The sequence below is a fragment of the Anabrus simplex genome, chromosome 1, assembly GCF_040414725.1.
Source record: "Anabrus simplex isolate iqAnaSimp1 chromosome 1, ASM4041472v1, whole genome shotgun sequence".
Lineage (NCBI taxonomy): Eukaryota > Metazoa > Arthropoda > Insecta > Orthoptera > Tettigoniidae > Anabrus > Anabrus simplex.
Genome location: NC_090265.1, coordinates 116,594,874 through 116,622,309, shown reverse-complemented (window position 1 = coordinate 116,622,309; position 27,436 = coordinate 116,594,874). Strand labels below are relative to the sequence as shown.

At 42.3% G+C, this 27,436-nt stretch overlaps 1 protein-coding gene across 1 annotated transcript in view; it reads right to left on the bottom strand.

Moving 5' to 3' along the window:
• LOC136862466 (chymotrypsin) overlaps window positions 1-15,970 on the bottom strand; it is a 62,394-nt gene extending 46,424 nt beyond the window's left edge. The window contains exon 1 of the mRNA XM_067138884.2: window positions 15,824-15,970. Coding sequence (XP_066994985.2) covers window positions 15,824-15,915 — 92 coding nt within the window. The 5' untranslated portion in view covers window positions 15,916-15,970. The remainder of the gene's footprint in view (window positions 1-15,823) is intronic.
• Between the last annotated feature and the right edge of the window lie 11,466 nt (window positions 15,971-27,436).

The following is a 27,436-nucleotide window of genomic DNA, read 5'->3' as shown; positions in this document are numbered from 1 at the left end:
CTTACCATTTTCCGCCGAACATAGTTACTTTTCAAAACCTCCCGCATGCCTGTTTCATCAGCCATATGATACTGCCTAATAGTCCTGATTTTAATACCTTCCTTTCTTTCACATTTATTTTTAACTACCACAAAAAAGACGACCCGTTGGCTGAATGGTCAGCGTACTGGCCTTCGGTTCAGAGGGTCCCGTGTTCGATTCCCGGCCGGGTCGGGCATTTTAACCTTCATTGGTTAATTCCAATGGCCCGGGGGCTGGGTGTTTGTGCCGTCCGCAACATCGCTGCAACTCACATACCACACTATCCTCCACCACAATAACACGCAGTTACCTACCTATGGCAGATGCCGCCCACCCTCATCGGAGGGTCTGCCTTACAAGGGCTGCACTCGGCTAGAAATAGCCACACGAAATTATATATTTATACCACAAAAACAGCTTCGTGATCACTAATACCATCTATTACTTCGGTTTCTCTATAGAGCTCATCTGGTTTTGACAGTACCACGTCCAGAATATTCTTCCCTCTAGTTTGTTCCGTCACTTTCTGAACCACCTCTCCTTCCCATATTAACTTATTTGCCATTTGTTTGTCATGCTTCCAGTCGTTTGCATTAACTTCCCAACTGAGACTTGGTAAATTGAGATCATCTGCTGCTATCACATTCCTTTCCATATCGTTTCCAACATAGCTGATTGTCATATCAAATAATTCTGAATCAGCGTCAGCGCTACCCTTTTGCAGTCTGTACACTCCAAAGACATCAAGTTGCCTGTTATCTTTAGAGATGAGCCTTAATCCTAGAATTTCATGTTGGTCATCTTTAACTTTTTCGTAGCTTACAAATTCTTCTTTCACCACAATTAATACTCTCCCTCCCACCATTCCTATCCTATCTCTATGATACACACTCCAGTTCCGTGAGAATATTTCTGCATCCATTATATAATTTCCCATGATTCAACTCCTATTACAATATCTGGTAAGTATATATCTATTAAATTACTCCTTTCTTTACAATACTTCTACAGATGAGCACTAACATTTTTATGTCATCTCTACTTGATTTCAGATCCCTGTACTCTTATCACCGCTCCCTAGGCCACCTCGTTTCCCTGATTGTACCTCCCTATAACCCTTCTAAACAAATGTCCTAACTTATATGTACCACTGCGGTTTTAGTGAAGGCCATCTAAGGGCAGATCCCTATCTCCTACCCACCTATTTGGATCTAGAAATCTCATTTCAAGTTTTCCACATACCCACTCCATAGTCTCATTTAAATCCCCAATCACCTTCCAGTCAGTTTGCCTCCTACACAGTATCCCACTGATAACAATCTCCGCTTCCTTAAACTTCACCCGTGCTGCATTTACCAGATCTCACACATCCCCAAACATGTTGGTAGTTATAACTGCTTGTCTTACGTTGTTAGTACCAACATGAAACACGACCATATTCTCCTTCCCTCCTCCTTTTCTTCTACTCTCCTCAACATCTGCCTCAACCTTATTCCTTGATAACACTCTACCCTGGTTCCCTTTCCTCCACACACTTTCCCCACATGTCTAACAATGGAATACCCCATGACCAGAGCCTCAACCTTGACCATCTCATTGGATCCCCTCCCCACCTGGTCAACCTTATCTTTCCTGACAGCTGCAGAAGCTACTTCCTCCTCCTCCCTTTTCTGCCTCACACGACCCTGTTCCACCTGTCTTTTCCTATCCGCTACTCCACATTTCACTTTCCTACCTTTACCCTTCCTCCTACTTCCACACTTCTCAGCAACAGTTCCCTGTTAATCGTCTTCCCACTGTTGCTCTACCTGCAGTGACTCGTACCAATTTCTCACAGACACCTGTCCTGAATTCTGATACTGAATAGAGCCCTTAGCCTACTGCTTTCCTATTGCCATTGACAATCGAGTAGATAAGTTTTCATTATAATGGGAGGCCTCCTTACCTATTGCGCGGTCATAATCCATTTGGGGAGTTTTCGTTAAAAAGGCAGGCGCCCTTTCCTACCTTCAGGCAGATTGCAATTGAGGAGTTTTTATTATAATAGCAGGCACCTTCCCTACTGCCAGTCAAAATTGAGTTGTGCTGTTATCATTATAATGACAGGCCCGTTTTCTTAATGACAGTCACGCCGAGTTGGTGAGTTTCCATTATAATAGCAAGACCACTATACCTAATGCCAATCATATTTTAGATGGGTAAATTTGTTTAAAATGGCGAACACACTTGCCTGCTCCCAACCAAAATCAGTTAGGGGAGTTTTGAAAAATTCATACTTCCTTGACTTTTGCTATTCAAATTGAGAAGGGAATTATTAATTACAATGGCAGTCCCTCCTTACTAATACTAGTTACAACGGAGTTGGAGAAGGATATGATTTCTACTGCCAGACAAAGTCGATGTTGAGAGTAATGATTACGATAGCAGAAGCCCTGCTGCTGAGAGCCATTATCGATGTAAAATATTAATTATAATGGCAAACACACCCTTTCTACATCGCTACAGATAGACTCCAATGAATATATACAGCGTGTTTCAAAAATAGGGGGCATAATTTCAGGTATGTATTCATTACATGTAGACAATCAAAGTGCATTGCAACTTGTGTCCGGAAATGCTTCATTTCCGAGTTATGGAATTCACAACACTGAACTTCACCGGGAAGTTTTTCTTCCGCAGGTCATTGTCATTACAGAAGAAGTTCTAAATATCCACCTCTTGCTTGAATACCTCTCTGCATTTACTTTCGTCTCGAAAAAAATAGACCCAATTATTCGTCTTGCTCTAACAGCATACCCAATACCAATCTTCCTATCATAATAAGGGACTTCATATACACCATTAGGATTTTTTGCACACCAATAGCGAGAATTATGACTGTTCACACGACCAATAAAATGAAATCAGAACATTAACAGACTGTCGACTCATGCTTGCCAGGTCGAACACGTGCAGGCTGCTTGCAAGGTCAAGAACTATGCGCGTGCCTCTCATACTGCAGCTGGTGTAGCGCAAAGTACAAACACCGTGCATTCTGTCTGGGTTCATATGAGAGACCTTTTTTTTTTCAGTTTGCTTTGCGTCGCACCGACACAGATATGTCTTATTGCGACGATGGGATAGGAAAGGGTTAGGAGTGGGAAGGAACCGACCATGGCCTTAATAATAATAATAATAAGAAGAAGAAGAAGAAGAATAGTTCAGGGTCTCTCATATAAACTCAGACCGAACGCACGGTGTTTGTAGTGTGCGCTACGGCAGCTGCCTCCGGCGAACTTAGATAGCGCCGGCCACCCTGCTTTCAGCGTGAAATTTTACCTTATAAAAGATGCTGGGAGCGTCGTCCTCCCTGAGTTATACAGACATTTTACCTGATAACCATAGTGTGGCTGACGCGAGTTAGTTTTCTACCATTGTAATGTTTCTGAAATCATTCGTAATGTTTTCTTTCAGTTCGTCTAATATACAGTCCCAGCATTTGCCTGGTATGGAAATGGAAAACCACGAAAAAAACATCTTCAGAGCTGCCAACAGTGGCGTTCGAACCCACTATCTCACGAACGCAAGCTGCGTGACCCAAATCTCACAGTCACTTGCTCCGTAATAATAATAATAATAATAATAATAATAATAATAATAATAATAATAATAATAATAATAATATTGATGATTATTTGAAGGAAAGTGCCAACTACACAACCATCCACTGTCAAGTATATTCAGGAATGAAAGAGTTTTCACCGTTTGAAGAACGAACATATTGTTAAAAGAAAGGGAAGAGCATAAAGGACTTGAAATTGAAAGACTCCCTAGGCTTTACAAACCTTATACCATCCCATGGATGTATTCTACATTCCCAGCGGGAAGTGCTGCGTGAAAATGGAATACTTCTTTTTAATTAAACCTTTAGTGGGGCTGTCAAAACCAATAGCTGTGTACACCGCAGCAGGTAAACAGAATACCATGTAATAGTACTTCAGTGCTTCAGAATAATTCCCAATACAAGGTGAGATCCCTGGTTCCGGCCCCAGCTCGCGCTATCCCACATTAAGTCTTCACTAAGTACCTGTTAGGCACTTAATAGATGTACACCACACGATCTAATAGTTGCACAGTGTAACTGCATTTAACTAACAACGGGAGTCTATATTATGGTGGACATCGATGAAGAAGAATACTCATATGTACAAAATAATTATAGAAGTATACTTTGTATTAACCAATTTGAAACAATATTGCTCAACCACACGCAAAATAAGTACACATATTACACAACTGTCAACTAGGTCTACAAATGCGAAACAAACACTCCTTCGCCACACACACACACACACTCAGCTGTATAGTACACACGTCAGTCGGTAGCTTTCAACAGGTAATCTTGGCAAGGTCTTTTTAATTTAGTTGATGAATCCCTGACTGGTAAGGAATTCCAAAGGCTGGAACCGATCGCTGTAAAAAGAACTGTTATACGTAGATGAATGGTGAAGATGAATTGTAAGGGTAGTGCCCGCGCGAGTGTTACAATTATAAAAGGAGGAAAGAAAGTTAAATTTGGAGGAAATGTGCTGAGGTGAGTTGTTACGTAGGAATTTATGTATTAATACAAGTATCTGACACTTACGCCTTTTGTCAGTGAAGTTCTTTATGGTAAGGATTTATATACATGTCAGTCTAAAGCTAAAAATTAATCTGAGAGCAACGGTTCAAAGATCGCAGTAGTTTCATTGTTTTTTTCCTTAGTTGTGTCAGCATGGATTACGTCACAGTAGTCTAGGATAGGAAAGTCTGGACTAGTCTTCGTCGCATGTCCGGTTATAAGATGTCTTTGCTTCTTTTCAATAGATGAGGCGAAGCAAAATCCTTCTGACACACATATTTTGTATGTTCCGTTCAATTAAGAGCTTCAGTCATAGTCCCACCAAGGTTTCTCGCTATTACACTGCAAGGAATTCTCATATAGATCAACCTCGCGAAAGCTCGGCGTGATCGTTGTCCGGCACATTATGGACTCCACTTGTTGCTGTAAAACACTTGTGCGTTTTGACCAAAATATGGCTTCCGATTGAGATAGCTAAAATTAAAATTCAGGAAACCCAATCGTCAAAAATTACCAGTGTTTCGCCCAGAGTGCGGCATGGGCTCATCAGTTGGATACCGCACCTTTTCCAAGACACTGGCTGGCTAGCACGCCGGTAGCAACACTACTGCAAGCCATACATGTGATAAGCACAATGCACGGCCAGTGTCTTGGAAAAGGAGCGGTATCCAACTGATGAGCCCATGCCGCACTCTGGGCGAAACACTGGTAATTTTTTACGATTGAGTCTCCTGAATTTTAATTTTACTTGTGCGTCTTGCGCTTTCAAAGTGGGGCCCTGTATTTACTACGTGGCTAAACAAACACTACTGAATTAGAATACGGGAACACAGTTAAATAATAAACACGACTAATATCACTGACTGCACTTCGAAATACGCAAGCAAATATACCCCAAAAATATTTAATATGACCAAAAAAGGAAAAAATATGACCTCACATTATAACAGATTAATTTAGGCCTAAAAATGAACATCTGTCGCTTTGTTTGTTACATTCAATTTCTGTTAATCACAAAGTTCTCTTCAAATATGGCAGCACACGTATCCTGAAAAATTAAGAAATAATTAGTAATGGATTATGATCTGATAAAGTATTTAACTACTTCTGAATCGGCAAATTTCTATAAAAATAACTATGAAAATGTCCATACCTAGTCTTAGTAAGCCTTTCCGGCAGTGAAATTGCACTGGATAATCATGTGTATTTTCAAATTGTCGAATTCGAACCCTCTTCGGTAGTCAGGCAGAATATGCTGTACCTGGAGAAACTCCGCTCGACGTCGCACGATGTATGGGAGCAAATTTGTGCAAGGTTAGGTCTTCCAGAGAAAACTGCTGCTGAAAATCCTCAAATGTTGTATGGTCTCCAAAAAGAATGTCAGTTATCTTGCAAAGCATAGAATAATCCTCATTTGAGAACAGCACTCTTTGCAGTTTTCCAGAATTATTTCAGCCACTTCACCCTTCCCTTTCTTTAAAGCTCACTCAATGTTCCCCACAATATCCAACGTGTCACTTAGTGGAAGCCCCACAGTTTCAAGACGAGTGATTGTTCTTTGTATCACAGCGAAATTAGATGATATGAACACCAAATTTCCGACCAAGCTGGTAGAAGTAAACAAATTATGCACAATCCTGACAATGATGAATCGCAAGGATCAAATTCCTGAACAACAGTCCTGAAGGAATCATAATTCCTGCAGTAATATTGAACAGCGTCGAGCCACGTTCCCCAATGAGTAAGGACAGGCTGAGGTGGAAGAGGCAGAGTAGGAGCAGTTTCTTTCAACTTTTGAACTCGAAGGGGAGCCTTCAGGAATATTTTCTTGCCATTTGCAATTAACTCATTTACTTCAGGATAGTTGCTCCGAACATCTCCGGCCACACTACGCAAAGCATGGACAAGGCACGTTACGTGGACCATTTTCGGATAAAGTAGATTTAGTCCTTGGCTGCCTTCTTCGTGTACGGGGTGGCATCAATTACAAGAAGTAGTACGTTGTTTCGTTTTACCCCATCTGGCCACAGTAACTTCCTAGCATCATCAAACAGCACTGCAATGGAGGAATGATTTACTTTCTCTAAAACCGCACCCGTCAGGAAAAACACATTACCGGGCTTGCCATCTTTCAGAATGCCAATAATTACGTTAGCTACGTACCTCCAATTTACGTCAGTTGTTTCGTCCAATGAAACCCATATCTTGTGGTTGAGAACTTACAGATCTTATCTTCTTTAAAACATCTTCATGGAGACTCGAGATACACAATTTTCTCAAAGTTGATTCATTGGGAATAGGTTGACTGACATACTTCTAGAAGGACCACTGTTCAGTTTTCAAGGGAATATTTGAAGTAACCATCATCCTGCAGAGATCCTTACAGAATTCCGATCTGTTGTCTGACGGAGCAGTAGCTGCACATGAGGCCCTTTCAAAAAGCAAACGCTGCCTATTCTCGGCCGCGAAATAATTCATTAAGTACTTCTGATGTTTAGTTGTAGGGCAGTGTTGCTGCACATTAAAACGTTTCTGAGCACATACCTTCACTTCACACAGTTTACAATGTAAAATAACACCATCACTACTAAAATTCTACTGACCAAATTCCTTAACATACAGCCTTAATTTCACACTCTCTGAACATTTCGGTTTAGACATGTTGTAAGTACACTGAAGAAGTGGTCTCAAAACAACAAGCCAGACAGTCGCATATTTTCTAGGAAACAGAAATACCAGTTCATTAGCTACCTATGCACCCCGGGATGCCTTTCTCCTGAGTAATGTCGATTACTTTGTGCTCCTCATTAGGAAATTCCTAGAAGATCCCTTGTTCATGATTTCAGTTACATGCTACCTGCCCATTCCCGCATACAGAGTAATATTCAGTCCACGAATAGACTCCCTAACTAATACAGCAAGATTCCCTCGCTGAATAGCTTGCCACAAGAATTCACTCAATATGAAAATCCTTAGAATATGACAGGAAATATAACTTCATCGCGCGTCAAGCAGAAATATGACCAATATCTTAAATTTGTCCAAAAATGACTTTTCAAGTAAACATATGACATGTCATTAAAATCCACCCGTTACATATATTTACACTCAACACAACCACAGTAACACTTGAAATATGACATGCAATAATTTACAATCGATCTGCCACGCACTATCAATATGGTACGACTGACCTACGATAGCTAGTATATCAACAACTGACTGTTTTCACTTATCTCTCTACTAAACAACGATTGATCTGCGGACGCAGTATCAACAACACAACTTCCTTAACAACTCACTGTCGATCCCCGACCTTACGGTGTCAAAACATGTGAACTATAAAAACAACACCAATTCTCATATCTGTAAAATTCAACTTCGTTCAACACTGGCTAGGATTCCAGATTCCCGCAGTGTAGGGGTAGCGTGCCTGCCTCTTACCCGGAGGCACCGGGTACGATTCCTGGTCAGGTCAGGGATTTTTACCTGGACCTGAGGGCTGGTTCGAGGTCCACCCAACTTACGTGATTACAACTGTGAGGAACTGTCTGCCGGTGAGGTGGCGGCCCCGGTCTAGGAAGCCAAGAATAATGGCCGAGAGAATTCGTCTTGCTGACCGTATGACACCTCATAATCTGCAGGCATTCAGGCTGAGCAATGGTCGCTTTTTTTCTTACAAGTTGCTTTACGTCACACCGGCACGTCGTATGGCGACGATAAGACAGGAAAGAGCTAGGAGTGGTAAGGAAGCGGTCGTGGCCTTAATTATGGTACCGTCCCAGCATTTGCCTTCATCTTCAGGGCTGCCGACAGTGGGATTCGAACCCACTATAGTAGTATAATCGGACAGTTCTGCGGCCTCCTCCTCCGCCGCCGCACGGGGGAGGGGCTTCCCAGGGGCCAGCTCCTCCTTAGCCAGGGGCCTCGTCCAGTGCTGCCAACTTAACCTTCCTAGCGCGAAATTTGAATTGGAAAACAAAGCCACGTGCTTTTTTTTTGACAGCCACGTGCTTCTTGACAGACAACAACGCATCGCTAAACTCACTGCTGGCATCTTGACGGGCCTAAACCTCAGTGCTACCAACTTAACCTCACTAGCGCGAGATTTGAATTGGTAAACAAATCCACGTGCTTTTTTGACAGCCACGTGCTTTTTGACAGACAACAACGTATCGCTAACCTCAGTGCTGCTATCTTAACGGGCCTAAACCTCAGTGCTGCCAACTTAACCTTACTAGCGCGAGATTTGAATCAGTAAACAAAGCCACGAGCTTTTTTGACAGCTGTCATCCGCCATCTTTAATCAAGAGAGCACCGTGCTGCCCTCTTTATCGCAGTAGCAGGCAATTTCGTCACCTGTTATCCGCCATATTTAATCTAGAGAACACCGTGCTGCCCTCTTTATGACTACTACCTTAAGCACGTAGTAGCGGGCAATTTGAAAAGTTCTGTTAGCTGTCATCAGCCATCTTTAATCAAGAGAGCACAGTGCTGCACTCTTTAGCTACTTACCTTTGAAATGTGGTGGTGGCAAATTCCACGTGCTCTTGTATGGAAAAAACCCATGTACTTTTTGACAGCTGTCCTCCGCCATCCTTAATCAACAGAGCACCGCACTGCACTCTTTAGTTGAAATGTGGTGGCGGCAATTTCAAAAATTCTACATTCTCTTGTTTGGAAACAAATCCACGTGCTTTTTTGACAGCTGTCATCCACCATTTTTAATCAAGAGAGCACCGTGCTGCACTCTTTAGTTGAAATGTGGTTGCAGCAAATTCGAAGTGCTTTACAAACTCACATGCTTTTCTGACAGCTACCGTTTGCCATCTTTAATCAAGAGAGCACAGTGCTGCACTCTTTAGCTACATATCTTTGAAATGTGGTGGCGGCAAATTCGAAGTGCTTTACAAACTCACGTGCTTTTTTGACAGCTGTCATCCGCCATCTTTAATCAAGAGAGCCCAGTGCTGCACTCTTTAGTTGAAATGTGATGGCGGAAAATTCCACGTGCACTTGTTTGGAAACAAAGCCACATGCTTTTTTGACAGCTGTCATCCGCCATATTTAATCAACAGAGCACCGTGCTGCCCTCTTTAGTCGAAATATGTTGGCGGCAAATTCGAAGTGCTTTACAAACTCAAGTGCTCTTTTGACAGCTGTAATCCGCCACCTTTAATCAAGAGAGCACAGTGCTGCACTCATTAGTTGAAATGTGGTGGCGGAAAATTCCACGCGCTCTTGTTTGGAAACAAAGCCACATGCTTTTCTGACAGCTGTCATCCGCCATCTTTAATCAAGAGAGCACAGTGCTGCACTCTTTAGTTACTTACCTTTGAAATGTGGTGGCAGCAAATTCTACTCGCTCTTGTTTGGAAACAAACCCACGTGCTTTTTTGACAGCTGTCATCCGCCATATTTAATCAACAGAGCACCGTGCTGCCCTCTTTAGTTGAAATATGTTGGCGGCAAATTCGAAGTGCTTTACAAACTCACGTGCTTTTTTGACAGCTGTAATCCGCCACTTTTAATCAAGAGAGCACAGTGCTGCACTCTTTAGTTGAAATGCGGTGGCGGAAAATTCCACGTGCTCTTGTTTTGAAACAAACTCACGTGCTTTTTTGACAGCTACCATCCGCCATCTTTAATCAAGAGAGCACAGTGCTGCACTCTTTAGTTAAAATGTGGTGGCGGAAAATTCCACGCGCTCTTGTTTGGAAACAAAGCCACATGCTTTTCTGACAGCTGTCATCCGCCATCTTTAATCAAGAGAGCACAGTGCTGCACTCTTTAGTTACTTACCTTTGAAATGTGGTGGCAGCAAATTCTACTCGCTCTTGTTTGAAAACAAACCCGCGTGCTTTTTGACAGCTGTCATCCGCCATCTTTAATCAACAGAGCACCGTGCTGCCCTCTTTAGCTACATACCTTTAACATGTGGTGGCGGACAATTAGAAAAATTATTTATGACAGCAGCCATCTTTAATCAACAGAGCATCGTGCCGCTATCTTTATCGTAGTAGTGGGCAATTTCTACATCACAGCTGTCATCCGCCATCCTGCATCGCAAACCTCAGTGCTGCACTCTTCAGCTACTACCTTTGAAATATGGTGGCGGATAATTTATAAAAAACCACAGCAGCCATCTCTCGACGCTAATTGCACAAGATGGTGGCTATACATGACTCCTTAAGGGTGCTTACGCAAGATGGCTGCTATACATAGGTTCCTATGAGACTCCCTTGGGATGCTTGCGCAAGATGGCGACTATACATGGCTCCTTATGAGACGCCCTAGGGATGCTTGATCAAGATGGCGACTGCTCTTATGAGACGGCTTAAGGGTCCTTGCGCAAGAAGGCTTGAGACTCCCTAAGGATGCTTGCACAAGATGGCGGACACAAGATGGCGGCTATACACGACTCCTTATGAGACGCCTTAAGGGAGCTTGCGCAAGATGGCTGCTGCTCTAATGAAGAAAGCTACCTTAGAGGCTAACGTGCCGTGCTAGTTCGATTCATTAAATTTGGGGCTTAAATGCAACATGTTAAATATCTCAAAACGGTGCGTCGTAGAGCAACAATGATGAGATCAACGGTTCGGTTCCTACTTAGGCCCATTGGCATTTACTCTGTTTTAGTTTGTATTGAAGCAAGTTTTTGTAACATGATCAGGTCTAGCTATAGTAGAAAGTATAACGTCCTGTGCTGGTTCGATTCATTAAATTTGGGGCTTAAATGCAAAATGTTAAATATCTCGAAAACGGTGCATCGTAGAGCAAAAGGGACATAATTGTTATGCCCAATACCTAGGTTCGCAGTATCAGGAACATGATAGCATAAGAAAAAGGTAGTCTAATGATGAGATCAACGGTTCGATTCCTACTTAGGCCCTTTGGCATTGGCAGCTATCTAATTCTACAAGATGGCTGCTGCTCTAATGAGACGGCTTAAGAGCGCTTGCACAAGATGGCTGCTGCTCTTATGAGATGCCCTTGGGGTGCTTGCGCAAGGTAGCAGCGACAAGACGGTGACAATACACAGCTCCTTATGATACGGCCTAGGGGTGCTTACTCAAGATGGTGGCTGCTCTGATGAAGAAAGCTAGCTTAGAGGCTACTGCGAAAGATGGCGGTTGCTGTTATGCATACGGTAGAGGGCAATTTAAAATTCTACGTGTTCTCGTTTGTAAAATTCCACGTGCTGTTTTTTTACAGCTCTCATCTTTAATCAACAGAGCATCGTGCAGGTATCTTTACAGCACTAAACCTCATACCTTTGAAATGTGGTGGCGGCAATTTGAAATATTCTTTTAACAGCTGTCATCTTTAAACAATGGCGGCTATACATAGGCTGTTAAGGCCTCATCATTCTCCTCCTCCTCCACCTCCTTCACCTCCTCCTACACCTCCACCTCCTTCACCTCCTCCTCCTCCGCCTCCTCCGAATCCTATGTCAAGGCATAGCTTTATCGAACATGCATTGCGAAGGCAAGAGTGTGCAGCGATAACATCATTGTGCATGTTTAGACTTGCGAAACATAACAAGACTAGAATTAAACACTGTACACGAGGTCGTTAACCTCAACATGTGATCAGAACATTGATTGATGTGTTCAGAACAGTACACAAGTGATTAAGACTAGAATCGAACACTGTACTCGATACAACATGTGTTTAGAATATGTTAGGGGATACCTTTGTTGTAGGAAGATGAGATTGAAACATAACAAGACTTGAATCGAACACTGTAATCGATGTTGTTAACTTCAACATGTGATCAGAACATTGTTTGATGTGTTCTGAGCAAAAGTACAATTTCAATGATTTGCCTAGTGTAAAAATCAAAAACACACTGTGCACATATCGCGTAGCTAACTCGCTCAGTAAACGATAATCAAAAGTACAACTTCAATGATTTTCCAAGTGTAAAAATCAAAAGCACACTGTGCACATACTGCGTAGCCAACTCGCTCGGTAAACGACATTGCAAAAGTACAACTTCAATGATTTGCCAAGTGTAAAAATCAAAAACACACTGTGCACATACTGCGTAGCCGGAGGAGGAGGAGGCCGCAGAACTGTCCACTTATACTTCCCACTATCTTCTGAATGCTGGATATTGGCCGTAATTAAACGACTGCAGCTATCGTGCTCGCTAGCGGTCACTTGGTAGGCCATGGCCCTTCGGGGCTTTTGTACCATGGGGTTTGGTTTTTGTTAGGATTCTGGATCATTCTCCTTTCTATAAGATACCCGTAAGATTCTGTAATAATATCGGAATTTCCTTAGTAAGTATCTGTTCTAGAAATGTCTTGAAGCAAGTTTTTCACTGTGGCATATAACCTAAAGATCTCTACAAAATCTACAGTAGAATATTATAAAACATGTCCTTGGAACACCAAGATTCCAGACCTCACTTACATTATCACACACACTCCGGGGGTTTTCCTGAGCAACTTGGGAAACACAGACGGTTACCTACAAGTGATAAAAATTATATAACCTTAACTTCCAGTGAGTAAATGAAATGAAATGGTGTATGTCTTTTAGTGCCGGGAGTGTCCGAAGACATGTTCGGCTCGTCAGGTCCAGGTCTTTCGATTTGACACCCGTAGGCGATCTGCGCGTCGTGATGAGGATGAAATGATGATGAAGACAACACATACACCCAGCCCCCGTGCCAGCAAAATTAACCAATGATGGTTAAAATTCCCGACCCTGTCGGGAATCGATCTCGGGAGCCCTGTTACCAAAGGCCAGCAAGCTAACCATTTACCCATGGAGCCGGACTTCCAGTAATACACATAGAACCAGAAGTTTCGTAAATGGCTTCAAACCATGAAAATGAATTTACAACCAATAAATATAACCTAGCATATCGTCGCTGCCGGTACAAAACCTGCTATGTGAAATATTTTAGCTTAGAACTTTGGTCGGTAAGGTTCTATCATCTTCTTCTTCTTAAACTGTTTACCCTCCAGGGTTGGATTTTCCCTCGGACTCAGCGAGGGATTCCACCTCTATCGCCTCAAGGGCAGTGTCCTGGAGTTTCAGACTTTGGGTAAGGGGATACAACTGGGGAGAATGACCAGTACCTCGCCCAGACGGGAAGGAAGTGGCCGTGGCCTTAAATTAGTGGGAAACCACGGAAAACCGCTTCGAGGATGGCTGAGGTGGAAATCGAACCCTCCTCTAATCAGTTGACCTCACGAGGCTGAGTGGACCCCGTTCCAACCCTCGTACCACTTTTGAAATTTCGTGGTAGAGCCGGGAATCGAACCCGGACCTCCGGGGCTGGCAGCTAATCACACTAAACACTACACCACAGAGGCGGACGGTTCTATCATCTAAAAAGGTGCAATATTGTGTGCATATTGTCAAGGCATTCTCGCTCTTCATAATATATGTGCTGCGGGTCAGTATATCTCCAAAAATATTATCACATAGCGATGGCCCAGATTGAATACCTCGTATCTCAAACAGTTCTTCCTATCCATTATTTCCCTTAAGACTAGGCACGCCTCTCAGCCACATTTGGATATGCAGTCCATCAGAACAATGTTCGTTGGGTATATTTTCCTATGCTGACGCGTAAAGGAAAATGGACCTTATAAAAATTATACTCTAGGAGTTAGTAAATACGTCACACAGACACTTTCCTATAGTACGGTACGGTAAGGTTTATTTTCCTTCACACGTCAGCATAGGAATAAAGAACACAACGAACATTGTTCTGATGGACTGCATATTCATGTGTGGCTGGGAGGCGTAACCAGTCTTAAGGGAAATAATGGATAGGAAGAACTTTGTGAGATACGAAGTTTTCATTCTAGGCCATCGATAGGAGGTTTCGTCCCGGCAACGACGATATAATACATGAGTTATCACAGATGATTAAACTAAAATAGTGCCTAGCCTATAATACATGAAAAAATTGTTTTCGGTTATATACATAACATAACATATGCTCTGAACATCAAACAGTAAAGAATGTTGCCAGGAATCTACCACTGCAGTGGCAATGGAAGCTGCAAGATGGAGCCGCAGCCCACGCTGCGTTGGTGGGCTGTGGGGGGAGGAGGTCACTTGCTTTTCTTCAACATTTGGGAGGTTGTTTAATTTCCCACTCACCGGATCACTCGCCCCTGGATGCCTGCATATGGGGCTTCATGAAGGAATCTACAAGACCGTCGTGCACAATGCGTGAGAGCTGAGGGTGCGCATTTAGAACACATGCTGCACCGACACAGCGTTGCCGTCGTCAGCTGGCATGTTACCGAGCAAGTGGCTGCGCGGTTTGCGTCACGTAGGTATCAGCTTGCATTCGGGAGGGAGTACGTTTGAACCCCACTGTCGACAGTTCTAAAACTGGTTTCCGTCGTTTTCCATTTTCGCACCAAGGCTGTAGCTTGATTAAGATCACGGTCGCGTCCTTCCCATTCCTAGTTCTTTCGTATCCCACCGTCGCCATAAGACCGATCTGTGTCGGTGTGATGCAAAGCGAATTACACAAAAAAGGGACGGATATGTTCATAGGACGTACCATAATGTTAAGATCATGTTTGTAATTTCAGAGGGTTTTTTTGTCTAGAGGTTTAGCATAGCAGTAACACATGGAAGGATTTTAACGATGCAAGGATGGGAAGGTATCAGCCGTGGTCTTAATTAAGACAACAGCCTGGTGTGAAAATTGAAAACCACAAAAAACCATATTCAAGGCTGACAATGGTGGGATTCTAACCCACCGTCTCCCGAATACAAGCTTACAGCTAAGCGACTCTAACCGTGTGGCCAACTCGCTCGGTCCTCGGTCTGTTTGTTTTGCCACATACTATATTATAGCGGATATATGCAAAACATATCCCGGTACCTCACTTGCTGATCTCGGCTTAGTTATCCTAGACGCTATTGCTCATATTAAGCCGCTTCCCAGCTGATCTCATGAGGCAGGGTGAACCCTGTTTTAGCCGATTTGTCACTCGTACGTAGCGGCTAGCATAGGGAGTGGAACTCCACATTTTCAGGAGATTGGTTAGCAATGATGGCATATAGACCAGGTATGCTAGTGGGCTGAAAGCTAGATAAGATAAGAGATTGAGTTTGATAGGAATGAAGCTACACACAACTTAGTTTGACGTTGAGTAAAAAGGCTTGCAAATTCTTTTGACATTGACACTGATAATGACCGTCGGTATCGCTTACCTTGCGACGCAGCGGGCGGCAGTCAGTACAAATGTAGGTGTAATCAACGAACCGGCACACAGGTGCTTGTCGTTCCCCACGACGACCACCATGTAAGGGAACTGTCCCCTCTCTGCTTCGAAAGCGAAATACTTCCACGAATCCAAGTTACCTAGGAGAGAGACCCAAAGTCCAGTATAGCAATAACCAATACAAAAATCAATATACAATGTGCATTATTCAAGCTTTAATAAGATACCGCACGGAAATTTGAATACTTCTTCCACTCAGAAATGCCTGTTTCAAGGTCACAACCACATGATACTCAAACCTAATCTATTGCCAACGTCATATTGCAACTCATTGTTTAAGGTTTGATGTAGTTGTAGTTGGACTCACTTCACATCTATAAAAATACGTCGTTGAGTCAAAACCTAGATTAGCTACGTTTTCTTGGGTTCGTGCTCCTATCCAATCTTGGGGGTGTTCATGAAAGGAGCTGCTCCTCTTCAATAAATAAAAGATCATGAAATTACTTTTACTATGGAAAGAGAGGCCGGCCCCGTAGTGTAGGGGTAGCGTGCCTGCCTCTTACCCGGAGGCCCGGGGTTCGATTCCCGCCCAGGTCAGGGATTTTTACCTGGACCTGTGGGCTGGTTCGAGGTACACTCAGCCTACGTGATTAGAATTGAGGAGCTATCTGACGGTGAGATAGCGGCCCCGGTCTTGAAAGCCAAGAATAACGGCCGAGAGGATTCGTCATGCTGACCACATGACACCTCGTAATCTCCAGGCCTTCGGGCTGGGCAGCGGTCGCTTGGTAGGCCAAGGCCCTTCGCGGGCTGTAGTGCTATGGGGTTTGGTTTGGTTTGGTTTGGTTTGGAAAGAGAGAGAGAGAGAAGAATAATCATGTAATTTTATTACAACCAAACAGGGCTGCTACTTATCTCTAACTTCGTTGAACCTTTACTTAGAGAAAATAATTTACAAAAGTTTGTATGGAAAGAGAGGAGTCAATATTAGAGGTAAGAGAATTGAATGCATTAGCTGATGATATGACAGTACTAGCTGAGGACATTAAGGCCTTCCACAAAATGCTTAGAGAACTAAATAACAAGTGCAAAATTCATGATATTTGCAAACAAAGATAAAAATCCACAAGCAACTCAATGCTGAAAACATCCTATGGATACGACCTAAGAATTTTAGGTAAATAAAATATAATAAAGTATGAGAATATATTATTTATAACTAAATATTACAATCCTTTTCTTGATCATCGTCATCCGGTCGATTAGATTAGCAATTTGGCATTTTCTACCACTACGAGCGCTAACGTGAGTCAATGCAGAGTTTCACTTAAGCCCTCATAAATACATTCGGTGTGGACATTTTTCAAAAATCAAAAACCCCTGAGGGTATCGAACCAAGGAACACATTATAGAAAGAATTATGTAAATAAATAAGTTCATTTGACTAGGATTTGAATTAAAAAATTAAACAAGTAGAGAAACAAGCGATTTTATGAGGTTTAACCGGAACTGTATTTAGGGTGGAAGTGATTTTCTAAATTTGTGTTTTAGTTCGATAGAGCTCTCCAACTCCGTGGCTCAGACGGCAGCGCGTCGGCCTCTCACCGCTGGATACCGTGGTTCAAATCCCGGTCACTCGATGTGAGATTTGTGCTGGACAAAGCGGAGGCGGGACAGGTTTTTCTCCGGGTACTCCGGTTTTCCCTGTCATCTTTCATTCCAGCAACACTCTCCATTCTCATTTCGTAGCATCTATCAGTCATTACTAAATCACTTTGGGAGTGGCGACCCCATCGTACTAATAGCCTATATATGATTCATTCATTTCATCCCTGACCCGGTCAATGACTGGAACACAGGTTGTAGGTTTTCATTTTCATTTTCAGAGCTCTCCAAGACTCACAACTGAAATTTCCCCGGGCCCTTTAGCCCTTCAACTTTCGGCACAATTAAGGAAATTGCTTAATTTTACGTGTTTCGTACTTTGTTTGCGAAGAAACGTTTTCAACATTAAAAAGTAACAAGATAGAGAGAGAGAAACTATCGAACAGATGAACAGGTTTAAATACCTTGGACATATTATAACTGAATACCTCTACTCTACAACAGATATAAAAGCCCTAATTCCCATAGCTAAGGAATGTGGCCTACTAGGGAATGATCTGAGGATACGACCCACTAACTACTTTTACGGTTTTCGGAGACGCCGAGTTGCCGGAATTTTTACCCGCAAGAGTTCTTTTTTCGTGCCAGTAAATCTACCGACACTAGGCTGACGTATTTGAGTACTTTCAAATTCCACCGGACTGAGCCAGGTTCGAACCTGCTGAGTTGGAGTCAGAAGGCCAGCGCCTCAACCGTCTGAGCCACTCAGCTAAGCGCGAAAGGAAGAACAGAGAATAATAGAGGCATCCGAGATGTTGATTTGAAGGAGAATTGAAGGAGTGAATTGGGAAGTTAGAATAAAAGAACGAAGAAGTGCTGAAGAAAGCGGAAGAAGACAGAAGCATGCTAGCCGTTAGTCGAAAACAGAAAGCAAAATTGGATAGAACATAATCTACGGCGTGATTCCTTATTACGAGTGGTGATGTAAAGGATGGTTAAAGAGAAACGAGGAAGGGGACAATATTGTAGAAGGAAAAGAAAGATATGCAGAGGTAAAGAAAAGGGAAGAAGACATGGAGGTCACAGCCATGATTGGACCTGCCGAAAGGCAAAACAACCTGCAAGAGGACGAAGTTTAGCTTCGTAGTTCTTCACGGAATACCTACGTCTTTTTCTCAACTGAAAAGAATGAAATTTCTTCGACAAAGGATTCTTCATCATACGGTTTAATGCACTGAATTAAGAGTCACTCAAAATATTCCTTATGTTTTTCGATTATGCCACATGTATATGGATGCAGTGCTTTTGTGTCTGTCTCTTGGCAAAGGCCAGAGCAAAATGTAGCTTCCACCGAAGTCCCAGGCTGTGACAATATCGAAGCTACTGTGGTATGAGTGGTGCTGAGTAATGACAGTCGGAGCACGACCAGTGCGTCTGAATGTCAAGAAAAGCCATACTCCACTAGTACTTTCTTGTCCAGTGAGGAAAACAATGGCAAATTACCTCGCTCCTCAGTTTGCCCAGCACTCCCCATTTTGTCCCCGGAATTGGTTTCTGCGGTTTCCCTATAACTGCATAGCCACTGTTGGTGCTATCTGAGGATCCAGCCAGCCTCCACGCTGATAAACAAACAAACAAACAAACAAACAAACAAACAGACATACACACATACAACATTTCACTAGTTCGACATGAGCCTGATCCGTGGTGATAATAATAACATTCAACAACAACATCATCATCATCATCGCCATCATATGGCCACAGGTACTGAGTTGCAGACCTTTCAAACTTGTGCCCTCTGCGGAGCCTGCCTACCAATTTCGACATTCTGATTGTGCTGCTTTCTAGCAACAAAAGCGGAATATTACTGGATGATTCCTATGGCTGAGTTTTTTTTTTCAGTAACAGCGAGTACACTTCGCGGAGATTTTCAACCTGCACTTCAAAAATCGACCACCTCAGCCGGGGTAGATGTCACTGTACCACCGATTCATTGATCTGTGGTTTAAATAGTCGAGTTCTTAGTTTGTTAACCTTAAATAATGTAATGCTTTTGGTGATTTACTATTTTTTCTATACCCTCTCTCTCTTTTCTGTGCCTTTCTTTTCTTGCCTTCCTTGTTAGTCTCCTCAGACCGTTTGCAATTGTGTACTCGTTTACATTAAAGCTTGTAGCATTTTTATCCAACATAATTTCCGTTTAGCTTCTCTCCATTTGCAATCAGACTATTGATTTTTCTGTCTAGAATTAACTGTTCCAGTGTGACTCAATGTTCTGTATGATATAACTGGCCTTTCTGTTTTAAATCTCTTATTCATTAACATAACATATTTTGGAAATTTTATTTCTTTCCTTTCTTAAAATTGAGAGATAGGAAATCTGAATGAATAACAAAGCAATTGAACAGGTTAATAATGAACTCGTCAACTCTAACAAAATCTTGGACTTAAAAGTCCTGAAATCAGGTACCGATTCAAAACTTAACTTCCTAGTCCTTAAATTACACAGAAAAGAGCATTATTACTCCCGACAGGTACAATATTTTGAAAGAGCAAGATCTGCTCCGAGCAGGTACAATTCACAGGAGTCTGAACTCCAAAATACAAGAGTCTAGCCACAATGAGGCAATCAGTCTCTTATGACACACTTAAAATTAAAATTGGCAACCCCTCTTCGAAGTTTCCAAACACGATTGGCCCATGTTAGGCGTATCCCTTGCATAACAAAAATAGTAGTCACTGTTCCCAAAGGGAACTAAAACGGAGAAACAGTTACCCTATGAAAGTTCAGAATAAACAGGGGCATAATTACCCATACTACACGGCCATAATAGTAAAAAGAAAGGGTTACACATAACGGGCCACCAACAAAAGGCAAGGAGGCAAAACACCAGCACTCCTCACAGAAATTTCTGGAAACCTAAGTGAACTTAAGGCCCAGTGATGCAGAGACTACCCTATACTAAAAGGGGTGCAAAGCAAAGCAAAGTCACCTCCGTACAGGTCATGAAGGACCTTGGAGGACAGGAAGGTAAAGGCTTGCACTATTGTTAACCTCGGCACGTGATGGGGTAGAGTGTTTAGCTCTACGCCCGGCCGCCTTTGCCCCCAGGAATTAACCTGGTACTCATTTTTGGTGTACGCTGAGTGAACCTCAGGGCCACATGCACCTCCGGACGGGGATTTGAACCCGCGTCCTTCCGGGCGAACCGAGCACGCCTTTACCACCTCGGCCAGGCAGCCCGTACTAAAAGGGGTGACTAAAGGAGAAACATTCAAAGCCGAGACAAGATTTACAAAATTTAGAGGTTGAAAACTTTAGTCACACAATAGCAAGGTTGAATGGGAAATGGCAGTGGGTCACCACTCTTTGTTCCCCCACATTACATATTTCCCAGTAGGGAATAGAAGCAGAGACCTCAGACTTCGCCGAAAATCCTACATTTAAACCACCACTTTACAAAATTACATTAAAATAAAACGGCTGGTTCCCTTCAAACTACCCGCAGGTGCTATCACATGTTTAAGTAAATTCTGCCAGTACCTTGTATCGGTGGATGTTCTTCAAGCAGACCGCGTCCCTCCCCCTAGCCCTCTGTCAAGTCGCACTCTCAAGCACTGGAGCAATTCATACCAGACGGCCCTAAAGTGCCCTGCTTTTATAGTTCCGTAGGGGAAGCTTCCATATTAAATTGAACTACACTTTGCTCATAGGCTGAATTCCTATACACACCCAAGGGTATGATTGGCTAGAGAACATATTTACAAGCATCTGATAGGTAGATCACAATGGAGGAGGAACCATCAGAAGTGTTAACAACATCGGTATCTTAAAAAAACCATTTTCAGGAAAAGGTTTGCCAATAACAAAAACGAAATTTCCTAATCTATTCGTCTGTTTTTAGTCTATGAGTGTGCGCTAACAATTCGATGGTAGAGCATCTAAGCGTAGAAGAAGAAAGTTTTGGGAATCTTAATACGTAGACTTTCACGACCACTAAATGACATTATGATAATTATTTCGGGATATTAGGTCGTGTAATATTAAATACTAGCTGACGCGTTTCGATCCTGTGACCAGGATCGTCTTCAGAGCAATAACAAATCAAAATGGCAACTGTCACTCCATAGTAACCAGACAAAAGATAGAGAGACACTGTTAGGAATATAGTTAATTCCAGGGCCTCCAGAGTCATGGAGAAAGATGTTGACGAGTTAACTATGGAAGGTAGGCATGATCTACTCGGTATATAGACGCCACCTTTGTTGAAATTATTCGGGCGTTTAGCAATTTCTATCGCCTCACGAATGATTCTAGGAATAAAATGTTCCTCTTTACAAATGACAGAAGTTGCATCAAAAATTATTTGATGGTCATTATGTATGGCATGTTCTGCCACAGCAGACTTCTCTGGCTGGCAAAGACGTAAGTGCCCGCGATGTTCTTTAACCCTTGTTGGTACCTTCCTACATGTCTTGCCAACATAAACCGATCCACAGGAGCAAGGAATCATATATATTCAGCGCAGTTTAAACCAATAGGATCTTTGACAGATCGTAAACAATTGCCAATGATGATATTAGGCTTAAAAATGGTTTTGATATTGTGCTTTCTGAGAATATTGCCAATCCTATCCGTGACAGATTGTACGTATGGCAAGAAGGCCAGACTCAAAGGACGAGAATCACGTGACAATCTGTCTTTTGGCTTAGGATGTAGCACTTCGTCAATCTGTCTCCTTGAATAGCCATTGCTCAGAAATGTTCTGGTCAGGAACTCAAGTTCACCGTTTAATTTAACCTGCTCACAAACCTCCCTTGCTCGGCTGATTAGGGTGTTAAGCACAGCTCTGAAGACGATCCTGGTTGCAGGATCGAAACGCGTCAACTAGTATTTAATATTACACGACCTAATATCCCCAAATAATTATCATAAGTTTTGGGGAGTTTACAAGTGCAAGTCAGTTTAAATAGGCGGAGAAGGTATTAGCTTCAAGTTCCAGTTCACACTCTAGATTACTTCTGCCTTACTTCATTATATTTACTGTAACTCCTTTCAATAATAATGTAACTTGGTCAACATCCCTTCGTCATATATGGGTTTTAAAGGACGTCAGGGTGTCTGAAATTTATATCACAAAACTAAACTGTGGTGGGGCAGCCTATAAATGACGTTGGCTTAACAAGCGACCGTTGCTCAGCCCGAAGGCCTGCAGATTACATAGTGATTCGTCGTCAGTGCGACGAATTCGCTTGACTTTCTAAACCGGTCCCACTATCCCACTCTCAAATACCTCCTCGGCTGTAATCACGTAGGCTGAGAAGACCTCGAACCAGCCCTCAGATCCAGGTGAAAGCCCAGGGCATGCGGGTAAGAGGCAGACTCGCTATCTCTGGACCGCAGGGCCGATTATAAGTTCGTCTTACAGGTGTTCTTTAACACCTAAATGATACTGACCTCAGTTGGAATCGAACCTGCTATCTTACTGACTATTACTAACCGAGTGAGCCACTGAGATCGGTGAAGAGTTGTTGCCTACAAGTCTTCCTTTGGAATGTGCTTTGATTGAATTATTTTATCGTCATCGATAACTTTGCATTTGGTCGCGAGACCATGTTCTGCACCACGTCTTCTAGTACAGGCTACATGTTTTTTACTTGAACTGAACTGTCTCAACTCATCTTTGGCATTGACAATGTGAAAGTAATTGAGTAACACTAGAAATGCCATTCCGTATGCAGCTAGTCCCTATTATGAATGGTGTGAAAATGTCGCTCATAAGGTCGGTTGGTGCATGCATTTCAGTAGGCTTGGCAGACTGATATGTAATAGCAACTTCTGCCTCAGTGATAAAACGGTAAACCACCTCACTCCTCGTTTTGCTCGAAATACGTGGCGTTATGAATGATCCCTTTAAGCTCCAAAAAATTTAACAGATACTGGAAGGTATGGAACTGTATGTATACCTTGTATTTCCTTTTCCAGGCAGTTTTCCGTAAGTGTCTGATTTGTCATGTCCATGTGCATAAGTCGCAACGCCAAACGTTCACTACCACTGGAGTGGAGGTTGGAAATTCGCGATGTGTCTGCCGTGGGCAAATTGTACGTTGCTTGCTCAATCAATCAATCAATCAATCAATCAATCAATCAATCAATCAATCAATCAATCAATCAATCAATCAATCAATCAATCAATCAATCAATCAATCGATCGATCAATCAATCAATCAATCAATCAATCGATCGATCGATCGATTAATCAGTCACCACTGAACTGCATTTAGGGCAGTCACCCAGGTGGCAGATTCCCTAACGGTTGTTTACCTAGTCTTTTCTTAAATTGGAATTTTACCAAACATCTCACTTGATCAAATTTCCCTCTCCCTACAATATGTCCCTTTATTTACCCTTTTAAATGCCTGCTTTAACTTCATATTATGATCTTTCCGGCCTTTAAAAGCTCCGCTCAAGTTCATTCGTCTGTTAATGTCATTTCAAGCCATCTCTCCCTGCTCGGAACACACCGTTTAGCTGAGCTGTTCATCTCCTTACTCCCAAGTTTTCCCAGCCCAAAGTTTGTAACATTTTCTTAACACTACTCTTTTGTCGGAATCACCCAGAGCAAATGTCCTGCTTTACTTTGGATCTTTTCCAGTTTGCGAATCAAATAATCCTAGTTTGAGTCGCATACACTGGAACCATACTCTAGTTGGTGTGTTATCAATGACTTAAACGCCCTCTCCTTTACAACCTTACTACATCCTCTCTCGAGGCAACTGCTTTAATTGTCTTCCTTTTACAGGCGCCAGGCGGTGAGATCCACTCTATTGTTTATTTCGAGGCTCTCTAATAGAAGAATATTCCTTCCACCAATAGAAAAAGAATCTTAAGTTACTCAGTAGCACCCACAAAGTATTTTACTCTCATTTATTGCTTTTCTCCATTTTTCCGAACCGCTCAAATGGCCGACCTGTTGAGTACAGATATAACATCTAGTAGTATAGTACCGGTATGCAGTATAATTGTTTTGCCTCTCAAAAAGCAATCACTGTCACCTCTACTATTCTTTAAATTTCCCCGCCTATCCTCCAACGCGCGTTTACCCTCGAACTGAACGAGGGATTCTTTCCCTCCTGCAATAACAGGCAATGTATTGTAACCATTGCGACTGGGGATACGACAGTGGGTGTGTGGGGAATAATTGTTTTTTTTTCTATTTATAGATGATGAATTGGGGACTGAAGAATTAGAAGGCTAACGAACATACCATTTATAGAAGTATGAACAGCGATTATTTAGCAGAAGGTTCTGCCTCTTTCTTCCATCAAACAAAGGAAACCTAAATTATTTTGAAATAAATTATGGAATTAATGAAATCATACTAAAGCTATCTAGGAATAATAACACAGTGGAAAGAAATGCTTGTGTTGCATGGGACTTTTCAATTGTTTCTGTGTATTTTAGCATCATCGATTTCAAATAGAAAGTTAGTTTTCCTGTGCATGCTCTACATTTTCTGCAATATGAGTTTTGATTCTTGTTGCTGATCTTGGTTTTTATGCTGAATATTCTATTTTTCATACAATATGGTTTTCATTACTGTTGCATATTTTGTTTTACAGTTAAGTTAGGGGACAACAACAACAACTACTACAACTCCTTATAGATTGAGCATAACTACAAGGTAATTAATTGCTTACCATTTGATTATTTTTATACATAATATACGAACATATGACAAACATGCTTTTTTTTTTTCAGACTCTAGGCTACCATGTCTTCTGTCTTCTGATGCATTCTGTTTTATGTGTCTTTTACACTCTTCAACTTCAAAGGCGCAATACTTCATCATTTGTCAGTCGTGCATTTGAAACCTACTTTGAAATTCCAGTAGGTGACCAAGACAAAAAATGGGCTACGTATATTGTGTGTCATAAGTGTGTGGAAATGCTTCGAGACTGGACGAAAGGTAAACAAAATGGTATGTATTTCGGTGTTCCCATGGTTTGGCGTGAACCGAACGACCACAGCAGTGAGTGCTATTTCTGCCTGGTTAATACGAAGGGTATTGGCAAGAAAACCCGTCATAGTATTACATATCCCAGTATTTTGTTAGCAACACGGCCCATCCCACACTCTCCCATGCTTCCGGTTCCAGTTTTCAACGATTTTTATTCATATGACACAGAAAGTGAACACAGTGATCAAGAGACTTTTCATGAGATGCATGAGGATGTGGTTGCAGAATCTGACGGATCTTCTTCAGATACAAGCAGTCATTAACCCACCAACAGCACAACCAGTCTGAATTGAACGACTTAATACCAGACCTGGGCCTCTCCAAGAAAGCAGCTGAGATATTAGCCCCCAGGCTGCGAGAAAATAATTTATTTCACCGATCAGCTAAAATTTCATATTTCATAAAGCGGGTAGAAATGTTTCTTGAGTTCTTCTCTGAATACAGAGACTTTGTTTACTGTCATGATATCAAACGTCTTCTTAGCCTGCTAGGTGTTGTCTCGCTGTTTATGGGTTACTCTAGTCACGTCCTAGTTCGTGAACCATGGGCAACGGCTGAGTGGCCTAGTAAGTGGTCCTGAGAGTCGGGATACCAGTTGCTATGGAATGCGAGTGAGCATCTCGGACATATTCTGAGTCCTGGCCCTCCTTGTGCTCAGGCGGCTAGGACTATACAATTCACCGGTGGTCCATAACCCGTTAGAGGAGAGATCCTCACTTGGACTATGTGCAAGTAGGGTAGCATCCTGCTTCATGAATTTACCGAGCTCAGAACATTTTAAGCAAGCCTCAGAACTATGGGAGTAATGAAGTACCACTCCCATTTGACAGGCGAGGGACTCCTTGGAAACAACTTAGCGAACGAAATGGAATTCGATGGGGAGCTATCAATATTAATGGGGCTTGTGGAAGAAAGAAGGTAGAACTGGCTGAGGCAGCAAAGAGGATGCATCGGGGTGTGCTAGGAGTAAGTGATATTCGGGTAAGGGGAGATAACGAGGAAGAGATAGGAGATTATAAAGTGTACTTGACGGGTGTTAGAAAGGGACGCAACACAGTTTCTGTTAGGCACGTAAATGAGCGAATGATGTGGGTAGATTTATCAGTTGGAGGAATTAGGACAAGAATTGTATCCGTGTATTCACCATGTGAGGGTGCAGATGAGGATGAAGTTGACAAGTTGTATGAAGCATTGAGTGACATCGTGGTCAGGGTCAACAGCAAGGATAGATTATTGCTCATGGGCGATTTCAATGCCAGAGTTGGGAATAGAACTGAAGGATACGAAAGGGTGATTGGTAAATGTGGGGAAGATATGGAAGCTAATGGGAATAGGAAGCGTTTGCTGGACTTTTGTGCTGGTATGGGTTTAGCTGTTATGAATACATTCTTCAAGCATAAGGCTATTCACCGCTACACATGGGAAGCTAGGGTACCAGATCCATAATAGACTATATCTTAACAGACTTTGAATTCAGGAAATCTGTTAGGAATGTACGAGTTTTCCGGGGATTTTTTGATGAATCAGACCACTATCTTATCTGAAGTGAACTAAGTATCTCTAGGCCTAGGGTAGAGAAAGTGAAATATGTCTGCAAACGAATAAGGATAGAAAATCTCCTGGACGAGGAAATTATACAGAAGTACATGGATATGATTAGTGAGAAGTTTCGAACAGTAGACAGTAACCAGGTTCAGGATATAGAAAGTGAATGGGTGGCATACAGGGAAGCTGTAGAAGAAACAGCAAGGGAATGCCTAGGAACAACTGTGGGAAAAGGCGAATATCTTGGTGGAATGGTGAAGTGAGTGCAGCCTGTAAACGTAAAAAGAAGGCTTATCAGAAATGGCTCCAAACAAGGGCCGAAGCAGACAGGGATCTGTACGTAGATGAAACAAACAGAGCGAAACAGATAGTTGTTGAATCCAAAAAGAAGTCATGGGAAGATTTTGGTAATAACCTGGAAAGGCTAG